The sequence below is a fragment of the Lactuca serriola genome, chromosome 2 (genome assembly GCF_051521515.1).
Source record: "Lactuca serriola cultivar US96UC23 chromosome 2, Lser_US96UC23_V15, whole genome shotgun sequence".
Classification (NCBI taxonomy): domain Eukaryota; kingdom Viridiplantae; phylum Streptophyta; class Magnoliopsida; order Asterales; family Asteraceae; genus Lactuca; species Lactuca serriola.
In genome coordinates this window covers 148,033,833-148,053,371 of record NC_136409.1, presented here as the reverse complement: position 1 = coordinate 148,053,371, position 19,539 = coordinate 148,033,833, and the positions used below count along the sequence as shown (strand labels likewise).

Genomic DNA, 19,539 nt, shown 5'->3' with positions numbered 1-19,539 from the left:
CTTTTTAGTTTATCATCATAAACTGAAACTAAGTCATTCATGATAAAATTATTCATTCATTTTAGAACACGTATATTAAACTATAAAAAGTATAGTTTAATGGATTCATAACAATAATGCATTTTCATAAAAGAGTTCTTACATATTATAAACATTTTAGATAAACTATAATAGGTATAGTTTATGATACATCACTTAACACATGCGTACAAAAAGGGTATATCCATACAGAAAAGATTTACATTCACACACATTACACGTAAACTTGTTAACCTAAATTGTGAGGCATTCTATTCCCGTACGTCCGAGTGCGGGATATAATTCCTGGTAGTTATAATCAGAGTCTCCTGGAGGGAGAACGTGATACTTGTATATAGATCTATATTGGGTTTGACACCCCACACCTTGCTGCTAGCTACAGTGGGACCTGCAGGTCTACAAGTGACAAATGTCATTTCAGTTTCGCGACGCCTGAGAAACATCGTGGCAGGTTCATTCAGTCATATTATGATTATAGTGACCCACATAGGGATATAACGATCCATAAAGTTTACGGGATTTTCATAAAACCTAAATGGGTTTTATGACGATTTAAAATCACATTTTATCTCAATAAGTACAGATAATACTGTACACTTTCGGTTTTGGTAATTATGATTACACATCATTTGAAACCACATTTATACCTTTACGTATGACCAATACTTGTTATTTCTCAGTTCTGGGATTTAGGACTACATATACATAAAGTATTAACAAACATAAGAATCTACGGGAACTTTATTTAATTCAAGCGCGTTTTATTTCGATTTAAACACATACCATTTTCTATTACTAAGAGAGGTTACTTATACATTTTAGTCTTCGGTTATAAGACTACATTACACAGATTTTAAAGAAAATATCGGATTTTCTGGATACAATTTGATTTGTTTAATGATTTCTTGCAAAACAATTTATCAATTTACTCAAAATAATTAATCAATTATCTTATAAGGAAACAATTATCTTATTAATTGATAAATACCTTCAGTTAGATCAAGAATATACTCATATATATCATAAAATCGGATTTATATTGATCTAATATGATAAAGGCAAGTATTTCAAAGATAAACAACAAGAAATCCCGAAAATAGCTCCATCTGACGCTCGAACTCGCCGAGTACCCCCATGGACTCGCCGAGTCCACAGTGGGACTCGCCGAGTCCATCATGCAGAACCACAAAAAAACGATTTTTTTCAACATACAAGGCATCAATACAATAGAAACCAATCTAGGCTCTAATACCACTGATGGGTTTTGGTCATAAGACATCCTATGTGCTCATACAAACCCTAATGCTTGGATCTAGGTTTCTCTATTGTACATGCTTTGAATCCAAGACTATAAACCCTAATCCTAGCATTCAAGTAATCATATTAATATGTAATTAGGTTTAAGATCATACCTTGATTGTTATGTAGCAATAACAATCCCAATTCTTCCTTGAATTAACTTTGGAATGCTTAGAGTCACAAGTGTCACTCCTCTAATGGCTTACAAACACCAAGAGCAAATGGAGAACGTATAAAGAGAGAGGAGAGAGGTAGGAATTCGTCCTTAGGACTTCTTGGGAAGGCTTAGACGAGTTCATGAGCCTTAGGGGGTTTATATAGGTGTAAAGATTAGGGTTTTAGTCCTTATCCTTATCTAGTTGCTTGCCCACCAAGTAACCATAAGATAAGTCTTAGAAACCCTTATCCTAGTCGAATTCTAAGGCATTATCTCCTTAAATTCGTTCACCCTATATTTAAGATAATCCTTACCTTATTTTGTAACTATCACATAATTACAAATCAGCCCCTCTAGTTTAATTAATTACACTTGATCACAAAATTAATTCCTAATTAATTATTGACCAACATTAATTAAACAAATATGATTTCTCCTTTAATATATTATTCTTATAACATATTAATAAATCATAATAACCTCTCTCTCTTTATTTATTTCTCCAATAAAGTTGCTTTAGTGAAGGCAACCCAAAAGGACCATGCACCATCGAGTCAAGTGCATACCAAAATAGTTATGGACTTAGACACTAGTCAAACAGGTACATCCTGTGTATATGCTATTAGTGCTCTCCGTTTTCCCATTAGCCATTTCTATAGTGAATGGTTCTTTAAGTGTGTGTGGTTTTTGTTTAAGTAGGTGAGCAAATTTATGATTTACAAAGCTTCTCTCCGTTCCACTATCAAACAGTACGCATGCGTAAGAGTTTTCAAGGAGAAACGTACGAGTCACCACCATAGGGTCAACAATTGCTTCCCCTTGGCCTATAGCCAGAACCCTTCCTGCTCCACCAGCATTTCTTGCTTTGGGGCAGTCCCTTTTATAGTGGCCCACCTCGCTACATCCATAGCAAGCCTGGCCCACGCTAGCACCGGGAACTTGGGTGATCAGACTTGCCGGAGATTTGTGGAAACGGACAGTGTGTCCTTTTTTGTTGCAGTTGGCACACTGCATTTCCCGGCAGGGACCATTGTGGTGGAAGTTGCATTTCTTTTGATTAAGGAATAGCCTTTCATATCTATGTTCTATGTAGCGTGAGTTTGCGTATAGATCTATACTGGATTGACTATCCTACACCTTACTGCTAGCTACAGTGGGACCGGCAGGTCTTCGGGTGCCAAATTTCATACCTTTTGAAGACTTACATTGTCGTTTTTCATAGTTGATAGTATGGTACAATTAATCACATAATACCTTGATATAAATCCGGTTTAAGGTAGTTAGTACAACAGTAGTTCCTATAATACAACACTACAGTACTACATTAATTTACCCTTTACATTTATTTGGTGATTACTTCACTTAAACATTAATGTACAAACTATATTTTGGTAATGATAGTTACACTTGGGAAAGTTACTCACTTTTACAAGAAAAAAACATACAAAACAGTCGTGCCTTGGTAGAAGGCTACTTTTAGTAGAAAATATAGGATTTTCTAGGAGATACAAACTTTTACAAACACTTACAAACATATTCATACTTTTACTATAACGTTTACAAATTTGTACTTCAAACACTGTTTCAAACATTTTGATACAAACATAGACACTAAATACTTATGAACTCACCAGCTTTAATGCTGATAAACACTTTCAAAATAACTTGTATTCTCAGGTCATCAGTAGACATGTACCGATGCCAGCTTTTGAGATGATGGAGCGCAAACAAGACTCATCTTATATTTTGATTCATGTTTCGGTGTCCAGATCCGGTCAAGGTTTAACTGCAGAGGGCGAGTTACTTTTCCAAAATTGATCTAAGATCCGGATATCACCAGTTACGAGTGCTAGAGGAGGATGTTCCAAAGACAGCTTTCCGAAATCGTTACGGACACTACGCGTTCGTGGTGATGCCATTCGGATTGACCAATGCGCCTGCAGTATTCATGGACTTGATGAATAGAGTATGTCGTCTTTACTTGGATCAATTCGTCATCGTCTTCATTGATTACATCCTGATCTACTCTTGAAGTAAGGAAGAGCATAGCGATCACCTGCGACAAATTCTAGAAACTTTACAAATGGAGAAGCTTTATGCGAAGTTCTCTAAATGTGAATTTTGGATCCAAAGAGTCAAATTCTTAGGACACGTGGTTAACGAAGAGGGAATCCATGTGGACCCATCCAAAATTAGAGCCATTGAGAACTGGTCAGCACCGAAGACGCCCACAGAAATTCATCAATTTCTAGGCCTCGTTGGTTACTACCGCAGGTTCATACACAACTTCTCCCGGATTGCGAACCCTCTTACTACCCTGACCTAGAAAGGAGCGGCCTTTGACTAGGAAGAGAAACGAGAAAAAGTGTTTCAAACGCTGAAACGAGCCTTATGCACCGCACCGATACTATCCCTTCCCGAGGGGATGGAAGACTTCGTTGTATACTGCGATGCATCCAACCAAGGGCTCGGTTGTGTTCTGATGCAACGGGGTAAGGTCATCGCCTATGCCTTGAGATAGCTAAAGATACACGAAGTGAACTACACCATACATGATCTTGAGCTAGGGGCAGTTGCGTTTGCCCTGAAAATCTGGATACATTACCTGTATGACACGAAAAGCACCATTTTTACAGACCACAAGAGTTTACAACACATATTGGATCAAAAGGAGCTCAACATGACACAACGACGGTGGGTCGAGCTACTCAATGACTACGAATGCGAAATTCGTTATCATCCAGGTAAAGGCAACGTAGTAGCTGACGCCCTAAATCGGAAAGAATATTCTGGTTGAAGGATCAAATCATTGACAATGACTATCCATTCACACTTGTCTACACAAATTCAGGAGGTTTAACTTGGAGCCTTGACTGGATCTGGACACCAAAACATGAATCAAAATATAAGATGAGTCTTGTATGCGCTCCATCTTCTCAAAAGCTGGCATCGGTACCTGTCTACTGATGACCTAAGAATACAAGTTATTTTGAAAGTGTTTATCAGCATTAAAGCTGGTGAGTTCATAAGTATTTAGTGTCTATGTTTGTATCAAAATGTTTGAAACAGTGTTTGGAGTAGGAATTTGTAAACGTTATAGTAAAAGTATGAATATGTTTGTAAGTGTTTGTAAAAGTTTGTAACTCCTAGAAAATCCTATATTTTATACTAAAAGTAGCCTTCTACCAAGGCACGACTGTTTTGTATGTTTTTTTCTTGTAAAAGTGAGTAATTTTCCCAAGTGTAACTATCATTACCAAAATATAGTTTGTACATTAATGTTTAAGTGAAGTAATCACCAAATAAATGTAAAGGGTAAATTAATGTAGTACTATAGTGTTGTATTATAGGAACTACTGTTGTACTAACTACCTTAAACCGAATTTATATCAAGGTATTATGTGATTAATTGTACCATACTATCGACTATAAAAAACGACAATGTAAGTCCTCAAAAGGTATGACATTTGGCACCCGAAGACCTGCCGGTCCCACTGTAGCTAGTAGTAAGGTGTAGGATAGTCAATCCAGTATAGATCTATACGCAAACTCACGCTCCCCCTCCAGGAGATTCTGGCTACAACTCGGGCCATGACAATGAAGGCATGCTCCGATACAGTGGATCGCATTTATGTTATCGTATAATTGTATATGTAATGTATGTACTTGTATAATGAATGTATTGTTTCTCATCATAGTATCGTTGTATATGTTCACATCCTAGTATAGTTGTATAAGTTCTCATTATAGTATAGTTGTATATGTTCTCATCATAGTGTAGTTGTATAAGTTCTCATAGTAGTAAGTAATGACTCATGAATGAACTGACTCTTGTATGATTAATTGGACTAGAAGTACTAAGTAGTATAACCCTAAACTATACCTATTATAGTTTATTAGTAGACTTTTTTGTATGACTGAATGTACTGAACTGAGATAAAAGTCTTTATATCTATACCTATATACATAATTTATAACTAAGGATTCAACGACACTCGGACAAACAACCGGGTACTTTAAGTCCATAACCAAACAAGGATAGGAAGTAAAGTGGGTTATCAGTTCTAAGTCCTTCAAGCCTTATTTATATAACTATACATGAAGTAGACATGGTTTTAACAATATATAAGTTTGAAAATTGTAAAAGAAAGGTTTAGTATACAAAAGTGTATTTGATAAAGAGTTTAACATGTAAAATAGTTTGATAAGCAGTTTAAAGTTATTTGTTTGGTAAAACAGTTTAAGGTATGGAAAATTCATTAGTATGCTAGTTATTAATCACATGTGATTGATCTAATAACTAACATGTTTCAACTTTTATTCCCCCCCCCCTCCCAATAAAAGCATTTAAAAACATTTAAGAACATTTCAAAGGTTAATTAAGGGGTATGAACTCACCTGTAGTGAGTGGTTTGTACGGAATGTTGGACAAGGTGCTAGGTGACAAGTGGAGACTTGTACACACACAATGAGCCTAGTTATCATATAATAAACATATATAACTAATTAGTCAATTTATAAGTAATTAATCAAGTTAAGACACCTTAGGATATGGAAACACTTTGATTCAAGTGTTAATGGTACCAATAGGTTGCATCTACGGGTTGTATGGCATGTCATTTGGGTTTATGGCCAAAGGACCACTCCTTATGGAGTTTATGGCCCATGACCATTTCCCCATGAGTTTATGGCCGTAAACTCATGGTACTAAGTGCCAAAATGTGTTTTGAGGTCTTACAAGTCATGATTGAGCATCCGATGATCAAGTCCAAGCATTAGGAAAGCATTAGGGGAATACTAACACTACCTTGTAGAGTTCACGGCCTAAGGACCATATCCTTATGTGATTACGGTCATAAACTGTGACAACCCGATATTTCGAATCTATGTAATGACCTAAAAAGTCAAGTATTGTAACCACTTTTGATATAATGAAATTAACTTTGAAAATATAATGTGCAAAAGCCTCTATTTGGTTACCTACCATGTTAGATATCATTAACCCGTGAGCGTATATAAAAAGAACGTCCAAATCTGGCTTCGTATGAGAAAGTTATGATTTTTCCAAGTTTGACATAACGATAGACAGCTAAAAACTCGAAACAGAGATTGAGTGACTTTTGGCCGGAATGACCTGAATGAGAATCGAAGGTCTTGACAATGGTTTTTCAACGGTAAAAAGTCTGGAAAAAACAGACGTCGGATAAAGAAGTTATGGATTTCTAATGAATTTTCTTACCCTGACCTTTTAAAAATAAATAATAAAAATATTTTCAAAATTTGCCGACGAAGTCTAAACGAAAGTTGTAGAGCGTAGTCTCACCTATGAGTGGATATAAAGAGCGTTGAAAATGGAGTTCGTATGAAGACGATATGAATTTTTGAAGTTTATTAAATAATAAAAATATAAATTTTTAAATCAAAATTCGGTATTATCCGAAGGAGGAGTCACCCGGGCCAATCCAAGTTACGCCCAGCGTACACTCGTACACCTAGCGTACTCGAGGACTAGGCCTCAGATCGTCCACGTCGCCCCCTATGCAAGGCTATGCCCCGTCCCGTCCGAGCTCCGAGGCAGTCGAGGATCCGGTCACGCATGACGCACGCGTACGCCCAGCGTAACCGCATACGCCCAACGTACCGAGGCGGTTCCCAGTCCCTATAAAAGGGATGTGAGGGTTTAGGGGAAAATGCTCATTTCCTCTCATCTTTCTTGCGTTTTTGCCTCGTTTTCCGTGCACGTAATATCCCGAAGCCCCAGTCCCCACACTGAAGCCCCGAAGGTCGTTTGTGCTCCTGAGATTCCCGAGAATCCCGAGAAAATCCGCTTTCTCGAGTCAAAGTTCTCCTCGGTTTTTATCTCGCCTTCTTTGATCTTTCAAGTGAGTTCATACCCCTATAATCTACACTTTTAAATGTTTTATAAATGCTTTTATATGCTTTTAAAGGGGGGAAATGCTAGAAAAACACTCGGTTATTATTATGTGTTATATAAAGTTTCATTATACTCTTTTTATCAAGTGAATCATATGTGATTTATAACTACTATATGGAAACTTTCGTATGCAAAATATATCACGATAACATATTGTCTTCTGAAATGAAATATGTTGTTATATATATACAAATCAAACACTTTGTTTATACTTTATATATATGTGTCCATCTTTGACACCACAAAAGATATACTTTTCATAACAAGGGAGCAATTTCACTAGGATTTACTATACAAACGAAACACACTTTTGGAAAACTATAATAGGTATAGTTTTACGAGAACATCATGAACTTTTACATACTAGAAACACTATCTCAAGGAGATACTTTCATATACAAGAACAAACGAACATTTTCATATGTAAATCTACTTTATACTAAGTTTTGTGAGACATTAAACTTCACGTACGTTCGAGTACACATTTCAAGTCCTATATTATATACCAGAATCCCTTGGAAGGGGAGCATGGTGTTTGTGTATGGATCTATACGGGATTGACAACCCCGCACCCTGATTGTTAGCTACAATACACTATTTGGGGTGACAAACGTTAGAACATTCCAATGCCTGAAGAACGTTGCGTATAGGTTGTCCTACTCAATAGCATAGTTGTAAAACTCACATGGAGTATTAAAAACACATTGATTTATGGGGTTTTCAGATGTCTTGGCAACTTTATACGTACATAAATTAGCTACTCTAGGCATGAAACACATTTTTTTGTTACAGTTTTGGAACTTCTAAACTGCCACCCACATACGGAAAAACATAAATTTTCTAGAAACAAACATTGGTCTTGATAGAAGGCTACATTTATACTAGTAGAAAATATGGGATTTTCTAGGAACAACCAAACAAAAACAAACCATTTCATTTTAGTTCATACAAACATTGTCATTATATACTTATGAAACTCACCAGCTTAAATGCTGATCTACTCTTTCAAAATTACTTGTATATCCCAGGGATTCAGTAATTACAGGTAACAAACAACTTTTGAAGAAGGGACGCTGCGGCGCCAGTTTAAATTCATATTTTGACATCATATTGTAATTGGTTTTGAACATGTACCTTTCAACAATGTAAACTTTCAATTATATATATGATGGTTATATTGCTTTCTTTACTATATATTCAATTGTTACGGTACTACATGAAGTCATCCGCCGCCGAACGTTTCCGTCGTTCTGGTTTGGCGGTGTGGCATAAACTCCCAAGGGGACTTGTTCTGATTGTTGTTTAAGGTCTTACACACATCTAGGAAGGACCAAGGTTGGCATCCAAGGCTTTGGAAGGAGTTAGGGTCCATTTTGCCACCCTAAAAAGGGTTCACGGCCCAAGAACATCCTTGGTCGTGAACTCCTTTGTTCTTATGATTTTCAAGTGTTATCAAGTTCATATTAAGCACACACGAAGCTAGGGCAAGTGTACTTACAAGATAGAAGCTCGATTGGGTGTTTAAGGTGCAAGAACACTAGTGTGTGTTCTTGGTGTTTTGAAGATCTAAGTGAAAATCAAGAATGAATGGATGAAATGATGTATAAACACTAGATGTTATCTTATAACAACAAATCAAGTCGAGAAACACCTACATTTTGGGGAGATCGGATGAAGAACGGGATGATAGTTGAGAGAGAATGGGGAGTAAACTTGAGAGTGGAAGTTGAAAATGAAGGAAATGGAGAGTAAACTCATACTTAAGGCATGAGTTTTCGGCCCTAAGGGAGTTCACGACCCAAACCCACTTAGAAGCTTGATTACAACAAAGTGATGAGAATGGAACGAAATCCATGGATCACCTTCTCCTTGAACCTTCAATCTCCTTTTTCTTCTTCTTCTTCTTCTAAGTTTCAAGAAAACCCAAGATCTCTCAAAATGGCTTACAAACTCATGGGAGGCACTAGGGTTTCGAGGTTTATGGTCTGGGTAATGGAGGCTGATAATGAGGCTGTTTGAATAAGAGTGAGATCCTTAAATAGGGCACCAAGTCCTGAATTTAGGGTTTCCCAACCGAGACCAGACTCGCCGAGTCGGCCACTTAACCCATGACATGAAACTCGCTCCGACTCGTCGAGTTCTTCATTAAACTCGACGAGTTGACTCATCGACTTATGGTTTTTCCTTTCCTAACTTAACCTCCTGGATTCTGGGTGTTACATGATTATACCAATTTTTTTTTGAAACAACAAATATATGGACATAAAGGGATGATTAACAAGTAGCATAATGGAAGGGCAAAAGTACAATAACAATTTACAAAATAAGATGATTAAAAGAGGAAACACTCCAATCAGCCCAACTACCACAACATTGTGAACTTCTATATTTGTACCAAATCATATGTTGTAAGATAACATTATCAACAATCTTGGAAGGAGATGTGCATAGTTTCTTGTAGGCCTGACAGTCGTGTCGTGTTCGGGTTGGCGGGTCAAAATATACAACCCAAACACGACTCATTTAAATATACAGGTCACGGGTTGGCTGGTCACTGTGTGGCGGGTTTGGAACATAAACCCATATATGACCCGCCAACCCATTTATTTATACGGGTTCATATATTGACGGGTTCGTGGGTCAGATTTCATAAATAAAATTGACAATTAAACATGAATAAATTCTTGATGGTTGATGCAAACATATCTGAATAACATTAAATCTTAAACATCAAAATGAAAATTAAAAACATTTATAGAAACATGTTACAAACTTAGTCTTATAGGTTACGACTTATGACCTTAGGACATCCACCACGAGTCAAAATGTCAAAAAAGTCAATGGTCTATAAATCAATGGTATATATTATAAAATACTTATTAAATATTATTAATTGATACATAAATACATTTAAAAATAAAATAAATTTTTTATTAAGAATATAAAGGGGTTGGCGGGTCAACCCGTTAATTTTTTGAGAAACTCATATATGACCCGTTTAATAAACGGGTTGGCAGGTTGAAAAACTAAACCTAAACCTATTTATTTTGTATCGTGTCGCGGGTAGTATTACGAATTGTCAACCCGGGTAGTATTACCTTTCTTGAATACTTTTATCATTTCTTGCTAACCAAGTGTACCAAAGTGGAGAAAAGGAAATCACCTTGAGAATCGATCTTTTTCCAAGTGCAGAGACCCAAGCAGCCGCAAATTTTAAAAAATCGGAAATTGATGAAATCTGTCTAATTGGAATTCCATCTTGAATACTTTTATCATTTCTTGCTAACCAAGTGTACCAAAGTGGAGAAAAGGAAATCACCTTGAGAATCGATCTTTTTCCAAGTGCAGAGACCCAAGCAGCCGCAAATTTTAAAAAATCGGAAATTGATGAAATCTGTCTAATTGGAATTCCACACCATTTAAACATGACACTCGAGCTTTCTGTGCCATCTTACACGTGAACCAAATATTATCAAACACAAAATTTGAGTAACAAAATTTCACCTTCATCATCATAGTATTTAGCATTTTTAACTTAACATATAATTACATTTTTTATCAACTTAAAATACTTACTGAGTACGTAGTCTTCTTCAACAAAAAATAATTTGTTATTTAATATAATTTTTTTTTACAGGAAGCTAATATTTTCTCTTCAGTGCTCCAAAAAATTACACGGGATGGAGGATAGATAGTTATAATTTTATGTTGTTAATTTCCTTTATATTATTTAGCATCGAAGAAGACAAAATTTGAGTAACAAAATTTCACCTTCATCATCATAGTATTAATTAGCATTTTTAACTTAAAATATAATTACATTTTTTATCAACTTAAAATACTTATTGAGTAGGTAGTCTACTTCAACAAAAAATAATCTTTGTTATTTAATATAATTTTTTTTACAGGAAGCTAATATTTTCTCTTAAGTGCTCCAAAAAATTACACAGGGTGGAGGATAGATAGTTATAATTTTATGTCGTTAATTTTCATTATATTATTTAGCATCGAACAAGAAATCCTTTCTAACAAAAATCTTACTTTACTGATTATTTTTTTGACAAAAGTTGTTCTGAAAGGACTGGGTTCTTTCCCTCCACAGTTAAATAATATAATAACCAAACTTACCATCGAAGTAGTTGTTGCGAAATTACAAGCGTAGACTTTATAACAAGTCGTTTGTAAAATAATGGTTTAACTACGATTTGGAGATTGGAAATTCGTTACAGTTGCAATTTTTCTATTAATATTAAACCAATAGAAAAATATTAAATATGTTGTTCTTATTCTAACCGATTTGTTTTATTTGTGGAAAAAAGGGGAAAGTTGGAAGTTGGAACCTGTTGAGTTTAGGTAAACCATGAATTAAATTTGTCTTAAATAGCGAACCTGGCAGCACAACTGAACACACAATCAGAAATTCACTGAGTTTTGATTATTAATATCCCTCCTACCATTTTCCGACTTGAATGTTTGGTAATAAAATGAAGCAGTTTCAAGTTTTGCATTTACTTATCCTGATTTCGTTAACAACATTCACAAAAGCACATAATTACATCCAACCAAGATGCGAGCGTAGCTGTGGCCAGGCCAGTATTCGTTTCCCATTCGGGATCGGAATAAACTGTTCTCTGAACGAATGGTTCAACATTGAATGTAACTCACAGAGGGCTTATCTTCCTGCACTCAACAACGTGGAGGTGTTGCAGGGGTTTGGATCCTTAAATTTCATTGTTAATGTCCCCATGATTTCTGATTGCAAGAACCCACTCCAGAATAGCAGTCTTAGTCTTGACCTAAGCACAAGTCCTTTCCGTTATTCGGGAAACAATAACATGTTGATCGTTCAGGGATGTGGCCATGCTGACATCATCATGGAGAACGGTAGTATTGTTACTGGTTGTTCAACAACTTGTCGCAAGGACACTGTAAGTAACATAAAGAATTGCTTCGGTGTGGGTTGTTGCAAAATTACAATTCCTCAAGATCTCCGGTCGTTTACCTTGAATCGAACAGGCTTGGAAAGGCTGGATAGAGATAGAACCTCGTGCGGATCTGTCTTCTTGGCGTATGATCAATATCAAGACAATAATTTCGGTCGCTTATCTATTGTCCAAGATCACCTTTTTGTTCCTGTGTCGCTTTCTTTGAAAGGAAATGATACTTCAGTAGGATGCAACAATATGTGTGGGAATGTCTCGATTCGATATCCTTTCGGGATTGGAAGAAGCTGTTCAGGGAATGAATGGTTCACTATTGATTGTAACTCCTCGACGCCATATTTATCCGCCCTCAACAATATGGAGTTGTTGGATATAAAATCTGAAAGGTTCACTGTTAATGTCCCTATGATTTCGGATTGCGAGAATCCAATCCAGAATAGTAGTCTTGACTTAAACAAAAGTCCGTTCTATTTTTCCAAATATGGTAACTTATTCGTTGTTGAAGGGTGTGGCAGTGGCGTCATCATTAATGAGAATGGGGATATTAGCGGTGGTTGTTCAACTAGTTGTGGCAATGAGAGTGTTAGTGAAAGAAACAACTGTTTTGGCATCGGTTGTTGTGAAACTACAATGACTTATGATCTCAAATCGTTTACCTTGAATCTAACTGAATTGGTAGGACATGCTGGAAATGTAAGCTGCAGTAGGTCTGCCTTCTTGGTGGATAAGAATTCATATATGAAAGGAAGATTTTCCAGTCAATCTACTGTGGAGGACCAGAGTTTTGTTCCAGTATCACTGGAATGGGGCTACATGGACGAAGGTGGAAACACAAAAGAAGACAAAAAATGCATAGATTGCGAAGCTAGAGGGGGGTATTGTTACATTAACGAGGGCTTGGACTCGGATGTGACGTGTCTTTATGACAACAAAATATCACTGGGTGTTATTCTAGGTAAGGTATTCTTGATCTTGTTCTATTTTTAGTTTTTTTTCCTTAAAACATTAACCATTTGTTTTAATGTTTTATAATTAACCTCGTTTAGTTTACAACATTTCATCTATTGTTTAACTAATTTTTAATTTTGATGATGTTTAGTAATTAATTATGTAGTTCATTTTAACGTCTAATATAAAATACTAATTACACAAATATTATATAATCTTATGATCGTTTTTTTATAATTACATATCTTATAAGTTTTTATCATTTTTGTATATTTGAAAAAATTCAATGGGGGCGGTGCTTGTGCCAACAAATTATAATCTCAGTAGGGGTGCATATGGTGAAGTAAGGGATGGATAAATGGTGGTGGCTAGTCGGTGTGTGGCGGCAGCGAAGGTGTTGTTTCATGTGATGATGAAGAAGAAGGTGACAGGGTTAGGTGTTTTACCGAAATGTTTATATTAATATTAAAAGTAGCTATATAAAATACTTAAAAGAAAAAGTCCTAGTAAAGAAAGGGTAGTCTTTCTACATACGACGGACGTTGTAACAGAAAAAACATAGATCCGAATGTAAAATAAAAATTAGAAACTAGTCTAAACTCATAATTTTGTCCAAAACGCTATTATGATTTTAATAATTTATTCATAATTATATTAGAATATTAAATATTATGATTTTTACTAATTACATTTATTCAAATGGATATATAAAATAATAACAAAGAAAATACTTTATACAAATAAAAATATTATTAAAAATATTTGTCAAAACACTCGTCATGACATGAACATCAAATTCTAAACAATACGAAGATCATTCAATATCTTGACAACATCCATAACTAACTAATATTATAAATTATCTAATATATCAAATCAATAAAAAAAATTATCTTTAGAAACTTCCCTTAGTATATAACATTTTTTTATAACTAAACATTTACCCCATTTATTTGAAAGATTCTCTTGACAATCCTCTTATGAGTGTGTTTGGCAAAGTTTAAAAAAAATTATTAATATTTTACAACTTATAACTTATAACCTATAAGCTGATAAATTTAGGATTACTAACTTATTGATTTTGACTTATAACATGTATGTATTACGTGTATGTATGACATCTGAATAAGCTATTCTTATCAAAACATTATTTTTAACTTAAACCGATTTGGAATCAATAATATGCAAAAACTACCATTAACTAAGCTTAGCCAAAAAGTGAGTTTTTAGATTTTTCCTTATGTTTTGCAATATATATATATATATATATATATATATATATATATATATATATATATATATATATATATATATATATATATATATATATATATATATAGTTTCAGGTTCATTTGAAACCATGCTAATTTTGTAAAACTGTGAAACATCATCTAAAAATAATTTTAAAATAAAAAATAAAAGGAAAATTCGAAAATTCTTTTTTTAATTATTATTTTCGTCATTTTATTTACCTAAAAAAAATTTTAAAAAAAAAATTACGGTTTTTTTTTTGAAAAAATACATTAAATATTCTAATAAAATATTACACTGTAAATATTATAATACGATTTTTAGATTATTAGAATATTCTAGTAGTCTACTAGATTTATCAGATATGTAAAATATTTTAATATTCTAATACAATATAAAAAAACAGTAATTTTTTTATTTTTTATTTATTTATTTTATTTATTTTTGGAAAATATAAATAACGAAAATAATATTTAAAAAAAATTCAAAAATTTTCAATTAGTTAGTATTTTCAAAATGTTTTTTTTAATCTACAAAATGAATGGCTACGATTATGTATCACGATTTCACAAAATTATACGGTCTAACATATATATATATATATATATATATATATATATATATATATATATATATATATACACACACACAAATAAAAAAAATACAATTATTATTGTTTTAATTTGCATATTAAATAAAGTAAATTAAGAGTAAACTACAGTGGTTCGCAGGAATAGATTTCGACCGGTGGTTTATGGAGGTGATTTATGGTTTTTTGAGTTTCTTCATTCCAAAACACAGAGGATGAAGAGAAATGCACGTAAAGATAAGTAGGGAAGAGTGAGGTAATTAGATGGCTAAGTGAGTGGGGTTGTTAGGCGCATTTTAATTTAAATAAGTTTTAATAATGAACAATAAATAAATTAATTTAAAAAAACTTGTTGAGAGTAGAATAGCCTTTTACTTCTGACCAAACACGTAACAAAATTAAAATGTTATACCGTGAGAGTTAAAAAAAATTTAGATATTAAACACGCAAATTACTCCAAACAACGTACACCATTCGTATAGTTCATTCTTAAATTAACCAGTAAAAACAATAATGTTATAAATAGAGGATATCATTTAGATGATAAAATGGAAATGTTATTAAATGAGGGTAAGTAATACTACAATAAAATATATGTTGAAGTGATTGTAATATATTGCTATTAATAATGATGAATTATGCACTGTACAATATTGCTGAACGTTTTAATTTTCTTATGTTTTGTTTTTATATTATATTTTCCTTTTTTTTCCAGGTGTTAGTATAAGCATAGGGCTGCTGTTGCTAATAGTGATGGGCTATGCATTGTACAAAATAATCAAGAAAACTAAAGCCAAGAGAAGGAAACAAAGGTTTTTTAAACGCAATGGTGGTATTCTTCTTAGACAACAACAAACAACCGATATTAGTTTAGTTGATAAAACCATTCTTTTCACCTCCAACGAGTTAGATAAAGCCACTGACAATTTTAATGAAAATAGAATTCTTGGTCGAGGAGGTCAAGGTACAGTATATAAAGGCATGCTAGCTGATGGACGAATCGTTGCAATCAAAAAATCAAAGGTGGTTGATGAAAGCCAACTAGAACAGTTCATCAATGAGGTGGTCATTCTTTCTCAAGTAAGTCATAGAAATGTCGTCAAACTACTGGGATGTTGCCTAGAGACCGAGGTGCCATTACTTGTCTCAGAGTTCATATCAAATGGTACATTATATGACCTTATTCATGATGAAACCGGTGAGTTTTTGATCTCTTTGAACATGAGATTACAAATCGCTACAGAGATTGCAGGGGCACTTTCGTACTTACATTCAGCAACCTCTATTCCAATATACCATAGGGATATCAAAACTACTAACATACTTTTGGATGAAAAGTATAGAGCCAAAGTTTCGGATTTTGGAACTTCGAGGTTAGTGTCAATAGATCAAACACACTTGACTACCTTAGTCAAAGGGACATTTGGTTACTTGGATCCAGAGTATTTCCAGTCGAGCCAGTTCACCGAAAAAAGTGATGTATATAGTTTTGGAGTTGTTTTGTTAGAACTTTTGACAAGGGAAAAACCAATTTCTTTAACTAGATTTGGTGAAAACAGAAGTTTAGCTTTACACTTCATGTTAGCCATGGAAGAAGGCCGGGCGATGTCTATTTTTGATGCAAGTGTTGTTAAAGAGGGTTCTAGGTCTGAGTTGTTGGCCGTAGCTAACTTGGCAATGCAATGCTTGAATTTTAATGGAAGAAATAGGCCAACAATGAAAGAAGTTGCTTCTGAGTTAGAAGGAATCAGATTATCACATGTTCCCTCTATAGATGAACCTAATTTTGGACATGTGAAGCATTATGAGGAAGTAGCACTTATATATGGTGAGTCAACATCAACATCAATAACATTTTATCACAATCCTAGTCAATGAATACTGGTAAAATGATCGCTCAGTGATAAAGGAGGTAGGGGTGCAGAGACAGCCAGGAGGTTTGCCTAGATTTTAAGTTTTTATAATCACGTCTTAGTTTATGCTTTTATAATTGTGTGTTGATAAATAAGTTGTCTATGACAGTCAAGAGTATGGTACAAATTATGTCTCTTTTTCTTCCTTTCGTCTATCTTAAAATTTAAATGTTATAAAGTCTACTTTGTATATGAAAGTCAATCTGTTGTACTGTTAATAAATACAATGTGTGTTTTGTATATATAGCATTTGAGTTTTATCATCAACATCTAGAATGATTAATTAATATATTAATAGATTTATTTGAAAACAATTTACAATTTTTTAAATTTTCTTAAAATTCTCAAAACAACTGTTTTGATAAAATTATAATAAGTAGGGACCTTCATATTTGTCAACTAAGTAAATGAAATACAACTGGAAGTGTACACGATTTCTTGGGTTGAAAATGAAGATGAAAATGCTGAAATGCAAATGCACCAAAAAAATGTTGAATGTTATATTACAGATTCCATATATTGGTAACTTTCATCAACAAAAACTACCATCAACATTTCTATTCAGAAACTAGTCGTCAAGGTTAATATATTATGTATGTTCATACGTATGAAAAATACAAAATCAAATGTATTCTTCGTATGATGGAAACCATTCTTTCCAATCCAACTTACCTTATAATAATAGTTTGGTGCAAAAGTATGATAACCAAGTCAAAAAGTTAGCATTAAGAATTCAAACATCAATATATAGTTTTCTCGATTACAAGAAATGGGGTTATGGTGCTAGGCGTCACCGCTAATGCCCCCATTTAGCGATCCGCGTCAAACGAGCCTCATCCGTTTGATTTGGTTTCAATCGTAGGGTTTAAACGGAGCAAGAAAAGGCGCTGACTTTTCCCTCCAGGTGGTTGCCGCTAAGGCCTCCTCGTCGCCACTAATTCCTCAGCATCGCCGCTAATACACGTCGCCGCTAAAGCCCTTTATAGATAACCCCCCTTCCAGCTTCCTTTCCATTCCTTTCTATGTATCGTGTCTGTGAAACCCAGCCGACTCAATTTCGTTCGACGATCAATCGCGGCAGCCATCATTCCTACCACAAGACCACCAACACCGCTGACCCAGCCTCCATTCTGTCAATTTCGTCGAAGACTCGTATCACTGGTGACGACGAATCATTCTATCGTCGACGAGGAAGTAAATCCGGCGACGACAGGTGGTTTTTGCCTCCTTCTCCATCGTTTTTTTGTTTTAATTTTCTTCTCCTACTGATTTAAGAGTGGTATTGTTGCAGCCCTTGTAGATTTTTTCAATCTCTAGTGGGTTTTTTTCGTTTTCTGCCGGAATTTTGCCGGAAAAAACTTGATTGTCGGAAAGCTGTGTCAATACGTCATCACCACCCTTCTCCACTAGATTACACAACCAGGTTCCTTTATAACTTATGTACTTTTGTATTTATATTATGTGTATGTACATGTGTATTTGTATATGTTTTTGTAAGTATGTATAATGTATGTATAAATGCATGTATATATGGTGAAAACAGAAAAAATTATATATGTTTATGTACGTGTGTTCATTTTATGTACGTGTGTTCATTTGCCATATGTGTATATGAATTTGTATGTATAAGTCAATATGTTTATATATGTATATTTGTTTACCATTTATGATTGAAATGTATGTATAAGTGTATTTTAATATGTTAATTTTTACCATTTGTGATTGAAATGTAGGTATAAGTGTTTTTAATATGTTAATTTTTACCATTTGTGATTAAAATGTATGTGTAAGTGTATTTTATTATTTTAATTTTTACCATTTGTAATTGAAATGTATGTATAAGTTTTTTTTAATATGTTAATTTTTTACAATTTGTATGCATATGTAATATGTGTATGTATTGTATGCAATTTGGAAACTAGAATGCTATAATGAAAAAAATGAAGAAAAAAAAAACAAAAAACAAAGTAGGATGCGATAATGGAAAGTATTATTATTTATATGTGTATTTGTATGTATAGAAAATTACATATATAGTTTGTGTATTTGTATGCCATTTGGAAACTATAATGTTGTAACTTTTATTCATATTGTGATTTTGAGTGTCGACCAAGCCTCTTGTTTGGCTGTAAATTGATGATTTTTGAGTGATTATGTATGTTTTATCATATTTTATGGAAAAAAAAAGTATGATGTTATATTGTGTATGTATTTGTATGCAATTTGGAAACTACAATGTTATAATAGAAACTGTATTATTTTTTTATATGTAATATGTGTAAATTCTATTCATATTGTAATTTTGCAGGCTATATATAGGGTTTACTTGGGCGATACTCTTCTACGTGATGGCGGATGTTATGGGCTTAAGACGTGGAGGTGATGGAGCTGGGGATCCACCACCTCTCGTAGGCTTTGGTCGTGGTCAACACGAACAGGATGGTAAGTCTTATTATGATATATTT

At 34.0% G+C, this 19,539-nt stretch overlaps 2 protein-coding genes across 3 annotated transcripts in view; one reads left to right on the top strand and one right to left on the bottom strand.

Annotated features, from left to right (window-relative positions):
* Window positions 1-19,539, bottom strand: part of LOC145086955 (wall-associated receptor kinase-like 1) — a 261,585-nt gene that overhangs the window by 82,361 nt on the left and 159,685 nt on the right. The gene's annotated exons all lie outside the window — the stretch shown is intronic.
* On the top strand, window positions 11,762-17,301 carry LOC145086957 (wall-associated receptor kinase-like 1). The gene is made up of 2 exons (XM_079024833.1): window positions 11,762-13,328; window positions 15,877-17,301. The coding sequence occupies exons 1-2, from the start codon at window positions 11,900-11,902 to the stop codon at window positions 17,037-17,039; spliced, it is 2,592 nt and encodes an 863-aa protein (XP_078880959.1). The 5' UTR covers window positions 11,762-11,899; the 3' UTR covers window positions 17,040-17,301.